Genomic DNA, 19,392 nt, shown 5'->3' on the forward strand with positions numbered 1-19,392 from the left:
CATGTTTATCATTGCTACAGTATGCATTCAATCGTACTTATTGAGTGCTTACTGTGTGCAGAGCACTGGACTAAGCGCTTGGGAAGTACAAGTTGGCAACATACAGTAGCAGGTGATGCGGTAGTAGCAGTGGGATCACACCTCTAATGAACCCAGCCCAATCTGGGATATATTGTACTTGTACTTCCCAAGTGCTTAGTACAGTGCTCTGCACACAGTAAGCGCTCAATAAATACGATTGATTGATTGATTGATTGATATATTGCTACGGGCCCAGAGTCCTTTCGAGGCTGGGGTACTAATGATAACTGTGGTATTTATTAAAGACACTATACTAAGCGCTGGGGTGGATACAAGTAAATCAGTTTTAACACATTCCCTGTCCCATATTCATTCAGTTGTATTTATTGAGCGCTAACTGTGTGCAGAGCACTGTACTAAGTGCTTGGTATGGGGCTTGCCATCTCAATCCCCATTTTATAGATGAGGTAACTGAGGCACAGAGAAGTGAAGTGATTTGCCCTAGGTCATATTCATTCATTCATTCAATCGTATTGAGTGCTTACTGTGTGCAGAGCACTGTACTAAGCGCTTGGGAAGTACAAGTTGGCAACAGATAGAGACGATCCCTACCCAACAGTGGGCTCACTGTCTAGAAGGGGGACTGTCATACGGCAGACAAGGGGCAGAGCCAAAATTCCAGGATATTTCTGCTCCTCTTGAACCAGATGGGACTTTCCATTTCAGTGCTAGGGATCCCAAGGAGCCCACAGGATGACTTTTGCATCCTGCCTTGTCCCTTAGGAGTACCTTTCAGGTAATTCCGGTCCGACCCAACTCGCTTGCAGCAGTTCACCAGCTGCTCCTCTGCCCTTTAAGTCATTGGGCCTAACAGTGCAGGGTGGCCCAGTTTCCTGTTGCATCCACCCCAGGCCCCTTTCCTCCCTGACGAACTAGGTTTCAGTTTAGAAGTAGGCAAGCATCTATGCCAATAACTACACTGGGCAGTGAGCCAAAGGTTAAATTCTCTAGGGGAGATGAGGGCTCAGTCTAACTAAAGTAGGAGTCCCAAAGTTTGTGCCATGAGAGTTTAGAACCATCCATCCTCCAGGTCTACTGCAGAACAACAAGTCCTGACTGCTGGGAACAAGACTTCACATGGTGAAGAGGTTTCTCCCACCCTGCCGCTTTCCTTCCCCTTACCCTACATCCATTATTCTCCCACGGGGATTGAAACAATTTAACAGTCTCAATTTGTCTTGGATATTCAGATCCCAGGTATCACCCCCAACAAAAATGTTCAACCACACCATCTTATCTGCTTTAGAAACTCATAATCACAGTGTCATTTTTGAATCTTCTCTTTCACCTCCCACCAGTCTCTCTCTAGATTCTGATTTTCCCTCCCTAGTATTTCACGTATTTCCCGATTTACAGCGAACATCCCAGTCCAAGACCTCATTGCCTCCCTCCTAAACTACTGCATTAACTTCCTTACCTGTCTCTTTACACTCGGCCTCTCCTAAACTCAGATAAACATTCTCCTGTATGGAATTCCCTTTCCATTCAAATCCTCAACACCACATCTCTCCCGGCTTTCTACGCCCTCCTATGATGACAACAATGAATGTGGCATTTACTAAGCACTTACTGTGTGCCAACCACTTATAAAGTGCTGGGACGGATACAAGACAATCAGGTCGGACCCAGTCCCTGTCCCATATGGGGCTCATGGTCTAAATAGGGGGGAGAACAGGTATCAAAATCCCCATTTTACAGATGAGGGGACTGAGGCACAGAGAAATTATCCAAGGTTACACAGCAGGCGAGTGGCAAAGTTGGGATTAGAACCCAGGTCCTCTGACTCTTTCCACTAGGTCACACTGCTTCCTAAAAGCTATCTCCTCCGGGAAGGATTCCTCATCTATCTTCCCCCTTCCTGGTCATTAGACACCCACAGCACTCCAATGTATTGGCTTATTTATTATCTTATTTTTTCCCTTCCTTTTATCTTTACCAGTTGTCTCTGGGTTTTTTCTGTTTTTTCTGTTGTAGAAATAGAATCTATGCCTGCCTGTTTTTCCCCCATTTTACTGAGAGCTTCTTAAGGGCAGTGACTGTGTCTTGCTCTGTATTGTAAACTTCCATGCTCCTGGTCGAGTGATGTCCTCACAGCCAGGGCTTGAATGATTCTGATGATTAAAAAAAAGATGAGGGGGAAGCAGCTACCCTATTTCATCATCCCCCTTAAATTAAGTAGGTTACATATCATGCACTAGAGAAATCTCTATGAATTTTTTTTTTTCCTAGATTTGGTCGAGTTTTCCAATCCACGTAAAATATAATTAATGATGTTGGGGTTGTGTTCTTATAGAATTCCATGATAAGGAAAACTCATGAACTAGTCCTCAACTTGTGACCAAAATTATGTGCGTGCATGCGCTATATTCAGAGAGCCGTTCGTTGCTGGAAGAATATTTTTTAATTCTGCCAATCTGTTAGCAAAACATGTACAGAAAACACTCATTTGCGAAGAACCGACTAAAGCCCTTCATGTCTCTTTGTGGGGATTTTTGTTCGACTCAACTCTCAGGTCATTTTTCAAAATTTTCTAATTATCTCATTCAACACCTAAAGGATTATCCTTACCCTTATGCCACAATCAATGATGCTATGCTGAACTAAAGAGGAAAACCAAATCGCAGGCTCTAGATTTCTATCTTCATCAACTGGAAGCCTGAAAAATAGTCTCTTGACAAACATATATTGGGTAGCGTCAAGGTGCCCTGGTGCTTGGGGTAACAAGTACGAGAACGGACTTGGCCCCTCTCCTTAGGAAGTTTATAATTTAATTACGGGAGTTGTGACATATACACACAGTCAACAGTGAATGTACATGCAATGACAAGAATGTATGTAGGGAAAGGGAGAGTATGGAGTGTGCTGATGAGATGGAGAACTGGGGCTACTAATTCAACAGGAGAGTTTCCTGAAGGAGGCAGCTTTTAAGTACGGCTTTTCAAAAGTGCCTGTACCTTGCTCCTTGTGCTATCAAGGAGACCGTCCTCGTAGTCTGAATATTTGTGAGACCAGTGCTCCCAAAATGGGTGGGCTGTCATGAGCAGCACAGATAGAATCTAGTGTTGGACTGCAAATTCAAGGAAGAAATTCGAATTTCGAAAAGGTGCGCGTACCACGAATAACCGTGTAAAATGAGAACGTTTCTGTCACGTATTGGAGGAATTACATTTTTACATTACATTACACTTACATTTTTCACTTACCTGGTCAGGTTCGAGCTGAATAGCCCTGTCATAGCAGGCCGTGGCATCCCTCAGCAATCCAATGCTTTCATGCTCTAAGATTTGCTCTTTTAGGGTTGGCTCTGCCTTCCGAATTGCACTTACACCAGCCACGCTGTCTGGTTCATGCATGGCTGCATACAATTTCTTTATTCATACAGTCCAATAGGGAACAAAAAAGAAACACCACTCATTTACATGACAAGCCGGCTGAGGAGGACTTCGAAAGATCAAATGAAATCTAGGGTGGGGCCCTGCCATAGAGTGTTTTGCTTTATTGTATGATTCGGCATAGCACTGATTCATTGAGGACCCCCAGTTTTTCTTTTGCTCTTTCTGATCTTAGAAGAAACTGACCTCCACATTGTTTTTACCGTCACGCTCCTCTTATTTCAAAAAGTGACTTTCACCCCACCTACGGAAATCCAGCCTGAGAGTTACCAACGCCAGGGATAAAAACCCTAAACAGAGACAACTACTGGCCCACTAATCAGGTATCAAATTCAACGTGGAGCAGGGACAAGACTCTTCTAATTCTCAAAATGAGGCAAGTTTACTTCCTAGCTGGGAAAGGTGAGGGGAAACGTGTGTTTAGTTATTTAAATTTTGGAAATGACCGCTTTGCAAAGACCCCGATATAAAGTTCATAATGCACAACATCTCAGAGAGCCCATAAAATTGGTACTCCATTCATTCATTCAATCGTATTTATTGAGCGCTTACTGTGTGCAGAGCACTGTACTAAGCGCTTGGGAAGTACAAGTCAACAACATATAGAGACAGTCCCTACCCAACAACGGGTTCACAGTCACAGCCTACTTCACCCCAAACAGAATTCTCAACATTAAAAACAACTATAAAGTAGGATTTGCACTCACAGAATAGTTGACTTATTGCTCCCAGCTGCATATTCGGGTCTTTATGCTCTAAAGAAGTAATTTGCAAATGTTGTCTATAACTCTCTGACTACGAATGAATTTTAGGGTCTTAAGAGTTACAAGTAATTAATACCACTTTCTTGGCAGTTACTTTATCCCAGAAGAACAATGTTAAGAATGCTTGTCAAATCAGAAAAACAATATGAATGAAATCTATCAAGATGGCTTAGAAAGCAATCAACATGCCAGCCAAATCAAGTACTGGGCCATGCGCAAGATAGATGCTCAAATAACTGATGCACCTTAGTTGCATTTTTGCACGGAGACGGTTGTGTTGGACTAGATTATCTTTCATGGTCCTGTCCAAGTCATAAGCTATTTGGTTAAATGAAGGGAGCAAGCAAAAAGGACAATGGATGTTCCACAATTAGAGCAGAAGGGCGATGAGACTAGGCCTTCACAGTTCATTTACCACTAGACTGAAGCTCGTTGCGGGCACGGAATGCGTCTGCCAACTCTGTTTTACAGTACTCTCCCAAGTGCTTAGAAGCAGGATGGCCTAGTGGCAAAACCACGGGCTTGGGAATCAGAGGACCTGAGTTCTAATCCCAGCTCCACCACTTGTCTGCTGTGTGACCTCGGGCAAGTCACTTCACTTCTCTGTGCCTCCGTCACCTCTTCTGTAAAATGGGGATTAAGACTGTGAACTCCACATGGGACAACCTGATTACCTTGTTTCTACCAGCGCTTAGAACAGTGCTTGGCCTGTAGTAAGTGCTTAACAAATACCATAATTATTAGTACAGTGATCTGCACACAGTAAGCACGTCATAAGCGCTTAGTACAGTGCTCTGCACATAGTAAGCGCTCAATAAATACGATTGATGACGATGTCACGGGCCACAGAGTCAGAAGGTCATGGGATCTAATCCCGGCTCTGCCACTTGTCTGCTGTGTGATCTTGAGCAAGTCCCCCTGTCTTACCTCCTTCCCTTCCCCACAGCACCTGTATATATGTTTGTACATATTTATTACTCTATTTATTTATTTATTTTACTTGTACATATCTATTCTATTTATTTTATTTTGTTAATATGTTTGGTTTTGTTCTCTGTCTCCCCCTTCTAGACTGTGAGCCCACTGCTGGGTAGGGACTGTCTCTACGTGTTGCCAACTTGTACTTCCCAAGCGCTTAGTCCAGTGCTCTGCAAAAAGTAAGTACTCAGTAAATACGACTGATTGATTGATTTTCTGTGCCTCAGTTTCCTCATTTGTAAAATGAGGACTGAGACTGTGAGCCCCGCGTGGGACAGGGACTATGTCCAACCGATTTGCTTGTACAGTGCTTAGTACAGTGACTGGCACATAGTAAGTGCTTAACAAATAGCATTACTGTTATTATCACTATTATTAATAAATACCACTGAATAATTAATATCTCCAGTTAAATGCAACGCTAATCATAACCCTTAATTCTTCATTTGAAAAATATGGACTTCAAACCTGTAGAAATCCAAGATGCTCCTGAATATCTTGCTTCTTTTCTGTGATGAATGACTCAAAGTGCATCACCGCCCTGGTGTATGCTTTGGAGCGGAAGGAAGCAACAGCTAATGTGTCTTGAGGTATAAGGTCGAGAAAATGTGTTACACTCTGATATTCGCCAAGGCCTTCCTTGGATACTAGATGGAAGAAGTCAGTTATTAAAACAGGATCACATACTTTTCATTAATAAAGTTATCACTAAGACCACAAAATTGAGTTTAATTACTATATATACACAAAAGAGCGGTATATATTTTAGTGGCTTTCTGGGGCAAAACATAGGAAAAGAACATAAGGTCCTTGTCTTTTACACACATTTAGATATTATTTTACCACCTCAATTACCTAAAAAGTGAGGGGGAAATGGAAGGATACACGGGAAACAGGTCTCATGACAGTCTGATTTGATGGTGTTAATTGCACTATGCCTACCTCAGAGCTTCTCACATAACAGGCACTTAAAAACCACAATTATTATTATTATTATTATTATTATTGCTATTATTCTTGGAAACAGTCTGAAGTGATGGTGGAGTGAAGAGACAGCACAAGACTGCTCAATGGACATTCTGAAGATGCACTAACATAATTTGGTCACTTTCTGGGGACACTGTTTCTCCCACATACACATCCCTCCAGGAAAACCGCACTCCCCCAAATCCACCTTAACAGGAAAGGAGATGCTGCCGAGAAAATGGACAGTTGGCAGAACGGCAATAAGAAAGTAAAGAGAGGGAAAGAGATGAGAGGATAGGAAAGAGGAGGGAAGCGGGTGACTAAACGCCAAAGAGGGTCACTCACGGTTCAGATCCGCCTTATCTTTGCTTGATTTGTTATGAGCAACTTTCTCAGCGTGAAGTGCCTGAAACTTGTGCCGGGCCCACTGTGTAAGATGGTCAAGCATGGAGAAGACAGTCTGGGTGCTGAGCTGGCTCAGGTCAGACGCACTATCCTGGAGTCTTGCCGTGTGGGGGTCGTCGTTCTTTAGAACTGCCATAATCTCATCATAAACCTGCAAAGGAATGTCTCATGGGGTTAATCCTTTCCTACTTGCACAGTATAAACCGAGCGCCAAAATGTTCGCAACATGGGATATCTCCAAGTTGACTGTTCTAGGGGGATGACTTTTCATGGTGCAAAACACTAAGATGTATATTAATAAGGAACATTCAAAATAATTTTTTCTGTTGGTATCAAGACCATTCGGAAAGACAGCTCTGAAACAGAAAGCCAGATGCTGAAGTTTCAACACAAATCTACAAGAATCCTTTTTCAGTTGGAAAAAAAAAGAAGCAACACAACTCACTCTTTCATTTCTACTCAAATCTGTCAAAGTGTACACATTTTGGAAAACCATGAAATAGGAAAACCAACTTGGTCCAAACAATAGAACTAAATGACATCATCTGGTAGAATTGAACAAACTCTCATATATGCCTACTGAAAATAACTTCATTCATGCATTCAAACGTATTTATTGAGTATTTACTGTGGGCAGAGCACTGTACTAAGCGCTTGGAAAGTACAATTCTGCAATAAAGAGAAACAATCCCTGACCACACCGTGTTTACAGTCTAGAAGGGGGGAGAAAGACATCTAAACAGGCATCAATATAAATAGAATTATAGATATATACACATCAAAACAAGTTAACAGGGATCAATATAAATACATAGAATAAATAAATATTAATATTAATTCCCCCTTTTAGACTGTGAGCCCACTGTTGGGTAGGGACTGTCTCTATATGTTGCCAACCTGTACTTCCCAAGCGCTTAGTACAGTGCTGTGCACACAGTAAGTGCTCAATAAATACAATTGATTGATTGATAGAATCACAGATACATGAGAAGCAAAGAGCCCAGGCTTGGGAAATCGGAGGTCATGAGTTCTAATCCTGGCTCTGCCACTTGTCTGCTGTGTGACCTTGGGCAAGTCACTTCACTTCTCTGTGCCTCAGTTCCCTCACCTGCAAAATGGGGATTAAGACTGGGAGCCCCTCGTGGGACAACCTGATTACCTTGTATCTACCCCAGTGCTCACAACTGTGCTGCACACAGCAAAGCCCTTAACAAATACTACGATCACCATCATCACATATACATTAGTGCTGTGGGGCAGGGAGAAGGGGGGAAGAGCAACGGCAGCGAGTCGAGGGAATGTGGAAGGATAGGGGAGCTGAGGAAAAGGGGGACTTAGTGTGGGAAGGCCTCTTGGAGGAGATGAGCCTTCAGTAGGGCTTTGAAGGGGGGACGAGTGATTGGCGGATTTGAGGAGGGAGGGCGTTCCAGGCCAGAGGTAGGATGTGGGCCAGGGGTCGACAACAGGACAGGTGAGATAGAGGCACACTGAAGCTTTTTGCCAGATACTTCCAAAACGTTCAGGCCATGGTTCCCCTCTCCTCAAGAACCTCCAGTGGTTGCCCATCCACCTCCACAAACAGAAACTCCTCACCACTGGCTTTAAAGTACGCAATCACCCTGCCCCTCTTACCTCACCTTGCTACTCTCCTACTATAATCCAGCCCTCACACTTCACTCCTCTAATGCTAACCTTCTCACTGTACCTCAATCTCATCTATCTTGCCGCCAACCTCTCACCCACGTCCAGAGTGCCCTCCATCCTCATATGCAACATACAATTACTCTCCCTGCCTTTGAAGCCTTAATGAAGGCATATCTCCTCCAAGAGGCCTAAGTCCTCCTTTCCTCTTCTCCCTCTCCCTCCTGTGTCGCCTTGACTTGCTCCCTTTATTCATCTCCCCCTCCAGCCCCACAACACTTTATGTACGTATCTGTAATTTATCTGCTTATATTAATGTCTGTCTGCCCTTCTAGACTGTAAGCTTACCGTGGGCTGGGAATGTGTCTGTTGTATTGTTATATTGTACTCTTCCACGCGTTTAGTGCAGCGTTCTGCACACAATAAGCGCTCAATAAATATGATTGACTAATATCACACTTGCAGGAGTGATGGACGTGACTAAAGGTCACGCTTAAATGATAAAGGCAATCACGCCTGCCTGCCTGTTGCAAACACTGACTCGGCAACAAGGTGGTTGGCAGGGACAAGAGTGTGAGAGGGCTACTGTGCAAACCACTATCATCAATTCCTTCCCGAAGGTTCTCCAAGTCTGCGACTGGACAAAAGTCCGAACTTCGTTTATGATGGCAGACTCCCAAGGAAATTCATTCCCTTAATAAAACAAAGTATAAATATACCTAGTATTCTCCATCATTCATATTGTCTACTCTTTCCCCTCATGTTCATATGAATTACCGAGTGTTTTCCTCCAGAGTAACCTGAAACGTAATGATAGAGAGTGGAACAAACATTTCTAATATTCATTTGCCACATCAGGTAGAAAAAATGGGAAGAAATGAAAAATAAGTACCTAGATCAAGGATAAATACAGCAGCTATGTGCCACTTTGGAATAGCGGAGAACACTATCGTAGCCTAGAGAACTCTCTAGACCGTGAGCTCGTTGTGGGCAGGGAATGTCACTATTTATCATTGTACTGTACTTTCCCAAGCGCTTAGTGCAGGGCTCTGCACCCAGTAAGTGCTCAATAAATACAACTGAATGAATGAATATTTTAGACTAAGTTCATTCTAGAAACATGTGGTATGTGTAAAAGACAGCATCTTTTACTCTATTTGTACCATACGGAAGTTTAAATCGTAATATAGAATATTGTGTTTTTGAACTTCAAATGCAATAATTCCTGTGGGAAGTTAAATGATTTGTCCATGGTCATTCAACAGGCACATGACAGAACCCAGGACTGGGTCCCAAGCCTTGTGACTCCCAGAACAATGTTTTTTCTATTAAGCCAGGCTGCCTTTTTTTTTCTAAATTTGGACTCTCCACCTCCCCAAAGCCTTGTCACCTTGTTCTACACTTCTTCCTGCCTGGGCTCTCTCTGGCCATCCTCTTGGCTCTGTTTCATTCCACCAATCCCTCTGTCCCCAATGCCTCCCCACCCACCCAATTTCGATACATCATCCCATGAGACCCCTCTGCCGTGTCTGCCACAGTAAGCGCTCAATAAATACGATTGATTGATTGATTCCCCACGCTACTTATCCATGGCCTCTGCCTGGTCCAGTGGGGCTCATGGGAGAAGGTATAGATGATCTATACCAGTGGCCAGACCATAGTGTCTAGTAGTCGGGTGCAATAATGGAAGCTGGATTTGAGACTTGCTGATCTTTATACCTTGAATTTGATATAATGTGCTTATTTGCACATTACTGCTTTCATTTTTGCCCTCGCAATATCTCTATGTGTTAGGGGAATAATAACAACAATGGTATTTATTAAGCACTTACTATGTTCCAGGCACTGAACTAAGCACTGATGTGGGTACAAGCAAATCAAAGTTGGACATAGTCCCTATCTCACGTGGGGCTCACAGTCTTAATCTCCAATTTACAGGTGAGGTAACAGGCACAGAGCGGTGAACTGATTTTCCCAAGGTCACATAGCAGACAAGTGGCGGAGCCAGGATTAGAACCCATGCCCCTCTGAATCTCAGGCCCGTGTTCTATCCACTCTGCCATGCTGCATTATCACCCCCATTTTATAGATGAGGAAACTGAGGAGAAGGGAGGTTGAGTAAATCGCCCAAGGACACAGTGCAGACTAGCATCAGCGCTGAAGCTATGGTAAATCTCAGGCCTTGAAGTCTTCAAGTGTTAAGGAAGTGGAATTTTTACACCTCACATCTATCATGTACATCCAGTACTACTTTGGTTGGGCCCAGCCAGGTCTACCTGCGCAAGATTACAGAAAATCACTCTCACCTCTTGCTGATCTTCGTTACTTCCCAGCAAAACGTAGACAAGAATGTGTGGAAGAAGGTAGATTGTCACCTTGAAGTCATGCTTCATCATAATGCTACAGCAGTTGAAGACTTTACTAGCAAGATCATGGTGAACCTGAAACAAAAGTGGCTTTGGTTTGAGGACAAATCTAGCACACTGAACGTTGCTTATGGAGAGCAAAAAGATTTCTGGTTGCATGAAAAATTGAGCAGGGACCTCCTAGGTAATATTGTCCTTCAATCCATAGCCTCAAATATATTATTTTGTAATAATGGAAAAACAGTTCTCATGGGTTAAACTGAGACTATTACTCCCTGAAAGTTAGGCACTTGAGGAGGTGCACAGATACATTCAGCCATTAAGACAACATTTAGCACTTTGGAACAAAGGGTAGATATTCCTCCAAAATCTCCTTTAGAAATAAAAAAATCCCTATTTTAAGTACATGCCAAATACGAAAAAAGGGATTTTCCTTTTCAAAAATTATTTTCCCCCTTAAATAACAATAAGGAGAGTTTTTATTTAAAGAGTAACAGGCAATGAAATCTTGTAGGGCCATGGGCCTAATTTATCAGTGAATCTCTAGCAAACATGAATATTATTTTCTGTTACTCTATTATGCATTATTTTTCTTTAAGTGCTGTTATATCAATTTTAAAATATTAACATTTTTTTCCTGGAAAAAAAGCTTTATTAAAAGACTTCAGCTCGTGGGAGCTTAAATCCTTAAAAGTCAGTTCAGTGAAAAGGCTTGAAGAACACTTCAGTGGGAAAGTTTTCAAAAAAATCTTCTGTGCTCAAATAAAATACTCAAACATATTTGATGTGATTATTAGATGGTGATAATTAGATGATATAATCAGTCAATCAATGGTATTTATTGAGCGCTTACTATGTGCAGAGCACTGTACTAAGCACTTGGGAAAGTACAACAGAATTAGCAGACCTATTCCCTGCCCATAATGAAATATTATAATTGTCAATTTTAAACAAATCAAGATGGGCCACAGAAAAAGCAAAAATGAACAGTAAAATAAGTCTTTCCTAGAATAACCTACCTTACCTGCCTGATTTCCTACTACAATAGAGGCTACACACTTGGTTCCTCTCACACTAGCCTATTCACTGTATCTCGATCTCATCTATCTTGTTGCTGACCCCTCGCCCATGCCCTCCCTCTGGTCTGGAACTCCCCCCGACCCCCCAGTTCATGTACAATAGACCACCATTCTCCCCATTCGAAGACTTACTAAAGTCACATCTTCTTCTAGAGGCCTTCCCCAAACTAAGCCCTCATTTCTAATACCCCTTATTTCTTTTAAGTCACCCAAGCGCTTGATATTCACGCCCACCCTCAGCCCCATATTGGCATTGTAATTTATTTTAAGGTCTGTCTCCTCTAAACTGTAAGCTCAGTTTGGGCAGGGAAAAATGTCTACCAACCCTGCTGCTCTACTATAATCTCCCAAGAGGTCTACACAATGTAAATAAATAAGTAAATAAGTGCTCAATAAATACCACTGATTGACTGATAGAGGACAATAAGAGCGTTTAATCACAAATACAAATGAGGCATGCTAAATATGCTTCTTTTAAAATAATACTTGAGAGATAGCTTTTAAATACCTTAATTCACTGGATCAAATGAAATGGCCAAAAAAATTCCAGATTGTCTAAGAAATTACTGTAAAATTTGGCTCACCTCCTCCAGGAGGCTTTCCCAGACTGAGCCCCCTTTTTCCTCTCCCCCTCCCCATCCCCCCTACCCTACACCTCCTTCCCCTCCCCACAGCACCTGTATATATGTTTGTACAGATTTTTTTACTCTATTTATTCTACTTGTATATATCTACTATTCTATTTATTTTGTTAATGATGTGCATCTAGCTTTACTTCTATTTATTCTGATGACTTGTCACCTGACCACATGTTTTGTTTTGTTGTCTGTCTCCCCCTTCTAGACTGTGAGCCCGTTGTTGGGCAGGGACCGTCTCTATATGTTGCCCACTTGTACTTCCCAAGCGCTTAGTACAGTGCTCTGCACACAGTAAGCACTCACTAAATACGATTGAATGAATGAATGAATCTCACCCAGACTCATTGCTTCAGTGATGACAAAGAGAACACAAAAACCGAGCTCAGATTACGACATTCCGGTTTCACCTGAGATTTTCTTCAGCTGTATAGTATAATATGGCTGCTTTCATTTACCTTTGTTATAAGATACCCCGCCCAGGTTGCTGACCATTCTGCAAAGTTGTTGCCTAATTTGCTTAAGTATATAGGCTTCTTCACTTGAGACCAATCTGTAGTCTTCTGAGAGCTCTTATACCTACGATTTCAAAATCAAACCATGAAATACTGCCACCAATTTCAACAACTACCACTAAAAATCAACAGCATAGAGACTGCCCGTCAGTTTGTCAGGGCTCTATCAGAAAAATTTTTCTTTTGGATTTTTTTCCCCCAATTCATCTAGAAAAAGAAAACCAATTTTTTGCAACCCAATGCCCGCTGACTCCCAGCTCATGGTAAGCGCTCAATAAATACGATCGGCTGACTGACTACCATTGCTTATAAACTGCCATGAGCTCAAAAGTATTATCGTTAAAAACTGGACATCCAAAGTCCAAGAAGTGACTGCATCATCGCAAAGTCTCAAAACACAAAATTGAAGAACTGCTAACAGTAGTAATGTTTTATGAATAAAAGAATGGTTTGTCCCTAAAAGATTCACTGAATTCTTTGACATTTTAAAAGTTACAGAATTCAGCGGCATAGTTTAGTGGAAAGAGCATAGATCTGGGAGTCGGAGGGCCTGGGTTCTAATTCTAGCCGCGTCACTTCGCTTTTCATTTGTTAAGCACATTACTATGTGTGAAGAACTGATCTAAATCCCCCTCCTTCCTCTCCCCCTCCCCATCTCCCCGCCTTACCTCCTTTCCCACCCCACAGCACCTGCATATATGTATATATGTTTGTACGTATTTATTACTCTATTTATTTATTTTATTTGTACATATTTATTCTATTTATTTTATTTTGTTAATACGTTTTGTTTTGTTGTCTGTCTCTCCCTTCTAGACTGTGAGCCCGCTGTTGGGTAGGGACTGTCTCTATATGTTGCCAACTTGTACTGACCTAGCGCTTAGTACAGTGCTCTGCACACAGTAAGCGCTCAATAAATACAATCTAAGGAAGCAGCATGGCTCAGTGGGAAGAGCCCGGGCTTTGGAGTCAGAGGTCACGGGTTCAAATTCCGGCTCCGCCACATGTCTGCTGTGTGACCTTGGGCAAGTCACTTAACTTCCCTGAGCCTCAGTTACCTCATCTGGAAAATGGGGATTAAGACTGTGAGCCCCGCGTGGGACAACTTGATCACCTTGTAACCCCCCCCCAGCGCTTAGAACAGTGCTCTGCACATAGTAAGCGCGTAACAAATGCCATCATTATTATTATTATTATTATTATTATTATTATTATGAATGAATTAATGAATGAATCTAAATACTGGGGTAGATGCAAGATAATCAGCTTGGACACAGTCCCTGTCCCACATAGTGCTCCCACTATGAACCCCCACTTTACAGATGAGGTAACTGAGGCACACAGAAGCTAAGTGACTTACCCAAGGTCACACAACAGATATGTGGTGGAGCTGGGATTAGAATCCAAGTCCTTCTGACTCCCACGCCTGCACTAAGGCAGGTTGCTTCTCAGCACTGTATCTCCCCAATGCTTTGAGTACTGTTTGTCATGTAGTAGGTGCTTAACACCATAATAATCAATCAGTAAATGGTATTTACTGAATGCTTACTGTGTGCAGAGCACTGTACTGACCACATGGGAGAGTGCAGTAGACAACGAGCTTACAGTCTATAATAATAAGCGCTTAAGAAATACAGTGAAAATAATAATACAGTATAATTATTGTGGAAAAGGAAATAATAGACATATGTGATAAAAGACAATCCTTTAAAAATGTTTTTATCTATAATAGATTCTATAATACACAAAACACCCATGGCTCTACCTTGTATTTAAATGTGGCTCCAATATTTCCCAAACATGCTCAGGGAATCTCCTCCAGAGTCTGTGGCCTGAGCTATCAGTCTTCATCTCTCCACATTCATAAATGGAAAGTAACTCCTGTGTATAGAAAGAAAATGATCACCAGTCTTTTAAGGCCACTGTCTTCATTTCACAAGGAAAAGCCTGAAGTCGCTATTATTTGATAGGACGAGCAGAATCCTGCGATTTTCAGAGCAGATGACAACTATCACTACATATTCAAAACACCTATGATAGCCAAGAAATCCACAATTAAAATAAAACTATGGAACACGCACGAAGTGGTGGTTCTGGTAACCAAAAGCAACTGTCAGGTCATTTTCTTTTTTCCAAAAAAGACTTAGCTGAAATCCTGAGAACACTTTCAAAATAAACAGCTGTTTTTCCAGGATAAAATGACTACCCCACCAGTTATCTACTTCTTGAATGGAGAAAAGTATTTACCTTTACCTTTGTTATAAGATACCCTACCCAGGTTGCTGACCATTCTGCAAAGTTGTTGCCTAATTGGCTTAAGTCTATTGGCTTCTTCACTTGAGACCAATCTGTAGTCTTTTGGCACCAAAATCTTTTTCTCCAAACTTCCACATACGAACTGCTACGTAATGGGTCAACTGCCCCCCTCTCCCTCTCTCCAGTCTTGCATTTCCTCCTGCCTTCAAGACATCTCTTCTTAACATGTCCAAAATAGAATTCCTTATCTTCCCTCCCAAACCCTGTTCTCCCCCGACTTTCCCATCACTGTAGACGGCACCACTATCCTTCCCGTCTCACAAGCCCATACACCTTGGCTCCTCTCTGTCATTCAACTCACATATTCAATCCATCACTAAATCCTATAGGTCCCCCCTTCACAACGTAGCTAAAATCCACCGTTCCCTCTCCATCCAAACTGCTACCACGTTAACACAGTCCTTCATCCTATCCTGCTTGGATTACTGCATCAGCCTTCTTGCTGACCTCCCAGCCTCCTGTCTTTCCCCATTCCAGTCCATACTTCACTCTGATGCCCGGATCATTTATCTAAAAAATGTTCAGGACATGTCACACCACTCCTCAAAAAACTCCAGTGGTTGCCCACCCACCTCCACAGCAAACAAAAACTCCTCACCATTGGCTTTAAAGCACTCAACCACACTGCCTCCACCTCGCTTCTCTCCTTCTACAACTACTACACTTCACTCCTCTAGTACTAACCTTCTCACTGTGCCTCCATCTCGCTGCCAACCCCTAGCCCACAACCTGCCTATATCCTGAAACGCCCTCCCTCCTCAAATCCGGCAATTACTCTCCCCACCTTCAAAGCCTTATTGAAGGCACACCTCCCCGAAGAAGCCTTCCCAGACTAAGCGCTCCACTTCCTCATCTCCCGCTCCCTTCTGTGTCGCCCAGACTTGCTCCCTTTGCTCTTCCCCCCGTCCCCACAGCACTTATGTACGTATCGAGTGAAGAAGCGTGGCTCAGTGGAAAGAGCACGGGCTTAGGAGTCGGAGGTCATGGGTTCAAATCCCGGCTCCGCCAACTGTTAGCTGTGTGACTTAGGGCAAGTCACTTCACTTCTCTGTGCCTCAGTTACCTCATCTGTAAAATGGGGGTTAAGACTGTGAGCCCCCTGTGGGACAACCTGATAACCTTGTAACCTCCCCAGCCTCCCCACTGTTCTTAATTCAGTAAGTGCTTAATGAATGTCATCATTATTATATCTGTAATTTTTTTAGTTGAACTGATGTCTGTCTCTTCCCCTCTACACTGTAAGCTCATAGTGGACAGGGAATGTGTCTGTTTACTGTTGTACTGTACTCTCCCAAGCGCTTAGTACAGTACTCTGCACACAGTAAGCGCTCAACAAATACCATTGAATGAATGAATGAGTGAACTAGAACCCATTCCTCTATACCCTTTTGACCTGGCACTGTAAACTCTGGAAAGAGATGTAAGAAGAGGAGAGTATCCAGGATTAGTAGGAAAAAGATTCTAGTAGGGTGTGTCTCTTACCTTTTTCAGTTCGTGGTGCCAAGAGAACAACTGATTAGCCAATGTGCTCTAGTCAATACTGAAGCTTTCCCCTCCACCTTTTAAAACTCCACTGGCTCACCTCAGGCCTTGGTCCTGATCTGAGACAAATGTTTTATCTTTCCTGCAGGTCCCTTCTCCTTCACCATGCTTTTCTGGATGCTTTAAGTCTTTCCTTTGGTTACAGGTCTCTAGCTAGAAGAGACTAGATTTTGAGATTAACCTAGGCATGACACATGTCTTCAGTTTAGTAATAGTCACATGGTGACTATGATGGTGAGGATATGGGGAAAGGGAAGCTCTTTTTTGCTTTATAAAAAGATATTTTTCCCTTTGCCTTTATTAAAATTTTCACAAAACAAAGTACCATATATTTTTAATCTGGCGAAACCACACCAAGTCTCTGAATCACAAAATTTGAGAAGTTCTTTTAGTGATTTTTCAATTTAGCTTCCATTTATTAAATACATTTAGTCAGTGGGATTTAGAAGATGGTTTAGTAAAGAAACAGACTGAAACAGTAAACTGAGAGAAATTCTGAAATCCTGTCCTTCCTCAAGAGCCAGTTTTGGAAAGAACCAAGTGCATCTTCTCCGAGGGCTTTCAGCACAAACCTGGCAATTTTTGAAAACTGAATAAAAGCACCCTTTTACCTGAATGGCATATGCAGCTGAATCTTGAGCTCGGACATTATCCGCATTGGCAAGGAATGCTCTTGCTAACTCCATCAACAACCCATATGCAAAATTGGGATCTTCCACTCCAGTCTAAGTAATGAAAACAAAAACAACCAGTTCTTGAAGACTGACCTCCTCGCTTGTGGGGTTTCGTTTCAAATTCACATTCATTTGTAAGAACATAAATGGTCTTGAGGAGTTGGGAAGAATCAGCTCACTAGATTCTGGTGTTTAAAAGTCTGGGGCTTTCTAACCGGCTGTGAGCAGGGACCACTTTGCAGACTCTGTAGACTATAATCCCTCTATAGACTGGGGGCTCCTTGTGGACAGGGTTTGTGACTATCAACTCTCTCATATGGTACTTTCCCAAGAGTTTAGTACAGTGCTCTGCAAACAGTAAGCACTCAATAATAATAACGATGGTGTTTGTTAAGCGTTTACTATGTGCCAGGCACTGTTCTAAGAGCTGGGGGGATACAAGGCAATCAGGTTGTCCCACATGGGGCTCAGTCTTAATCGCCGTCTTACAGATGAGGCTGAGACTTTACAGAGAAGTTAAGTGACTTGCCCAAGGTCACACAGCAGACAAGTGGTCGAGTCAGGATTAGAACTCAGGTCCTTCTGATTCCCAGGCCCATGCTCTACCCGCTAGGCCACACTGCTTCCCTAACTAGTGAGGGTGATAAGGCATCATCATTGGAGAAGCACTGTGGCTTAGTGGAAAGAGCCCAAGCTTGGGAGTCAGAGGTTGCGGGTTTTAATCCTGACTCCACCACTTCATCATCATCATCAATCGTATTTATTGAGCGCTTACTGTGTGCAGAGCACTGTACTAAGCGCTTGGGAAGTACAAATTGTCGGCCGTGTGGCCTTGGGCAAGTCACTGAACTTCTCTGGGCCTCAGTTCCCTCATCTGTAAAATGGGGACTGAGACTTTGAGCCCCACATGGGACAACCTGATTACCCTGGATCTACCCCAGTGCTTAGAACAGTGCTTGGCACATAGTAAGCGCTTAACAAAAGCACAGGAAGCAACCAACGCATCAACAGACACTATCTTGGGCAGTTCTTACAGCAGGGGCTTAGTAGACATCTCGGGGTAAGTGCCAGGGCTCTAACCAGGCTATAGGAAAATTTAGAACACTCCCAACTGGTGCTACTTACCACAAATGTAAAATCTTTTCCTTGGGCTTCACTCGTTGAGAAATCTAGCCTACCTGGATCAATCGCTCCAAGTTCCCCTAAACATTCCCCACAAAGTAACCGAGCTTGGGAGTTTGCATCTTGGCAACCTTTCAAAAGCACAGTCACCAACTGGGAGATCACTGGTTCCACCGTCTCACTGTCCGTTGCATACTTTATCAATTTTTCCTAAGAAAGCCAAAAGGAAACATCCACAGATAAAAAAAATCAAAGATCAAGACATTATACAAACAGAACAAGTTTTATAAATCAATATAATCTCTTGCAGCAGAATCATCTAAGGGCAATACATATTACTAAAATAGCATCAGGTATCCATAGATTCACTGTTGTTATAACAGAACACTGCCACAGCTAGAACGTTTGTTAAGGAGATGTTTGTTGAACAATGCAAGTCCACTTGGATACAGCTTATGCATATTTTGTGCAGCCTCAGAGACTGTGAGCATTAGGGTGTGACTCTTCCTTAACAAGAGGCAATGCAACACAGTGCTTGTGATACAGGAGAATTGTGTGTTCCAGAAGAAATGGTTCAATCACTTAGAGGTACTTTAATGTGATGTAGCAAACTTCAGATATCTCTCTGTTAAAGCCCCATCTGAACTGGATCCAGCCCACAAGTCCTGAATCTTTAGGCTCTCCTTTCCAGTGTAAGTACTCCTTAATAAATTTAGAAGGGAAGCCATCAAGCATATACGCAAGGCAGCTTCCCATGCAAACTGTCATTTGAATGCCCCTAACTACATCCAGATGAAGTGTGATAAGCTGACAAACGTGTTCATCTTGCAGTATAGGCTTTAAAAATTCTCCAAGACCCTTAGTATTTAGCAGATGTCACTAAAGAAAGGAGCAGTCAACTCCAGCTAATTTGGCT

The 19,392-nt window shown here is 42.5% G+C and overlaps 1 protein-coding gene across 1 annotated transcript in view; it reads right to left on the reverse strand.

Annotated features, from left to right (window-relative positions):
• The window catches only part of ATR (ATR serine/threonine kinase), a 135,703-nt gene that overhangs the window by 54,038 nt on the left and 62,273 nt on the right, over nt 1-19,392 (reverse strand). The window contains exons 22-29 of the mRNA XM_038746446.1: nt 18,480-18,686; nt 17,292-17,405; nt 14,588-14,703; nt 12,766-12,886; nt 10,534-10,668; nt 6,527-6,737; nt 5,684-5,862; nt 3,285-3,449 (exon numbers count right to left, since the gene is read on the reverse strand). Of these exons, the coding sequence (XP_038602374.1) occupies nt 3,285-3,449; nt 5,684-5,862; nt 6,527-6,737; nt 10,534-10,668; nt 12,766-12,886; nt 14,588-14,703; nt 17,292-17,405; nt 18,480-18,686 (1,248 nt within the window). The remainder of the gene's footprint in view (nt 1-3,284; nt 3,450-5,683; nt 5,863-6,526; nt 6,738-10,533; nt 10,669-12,765; nt 12,887-14,587; nt 14,704-17,291; nt 17,406-18,479; nt 18,687-19,392) is intronic.

Source organism: Tachyglossus aculeatus, chromosome 1 (genome assembly GCF_015852505.1).
Source record: "Tachyglossus aculeatus isolate mTacAcu1 chromosome 1, mTacAcu1.pri, whole genome shotgun sequence".
Classification (NCBI taxonomy): Eukaryota; Metazoa; Chordata; class Mammalia; order Monotremata; family Tachyglossidae; genus Tachyglossus; species Tachyglossus aculeatus.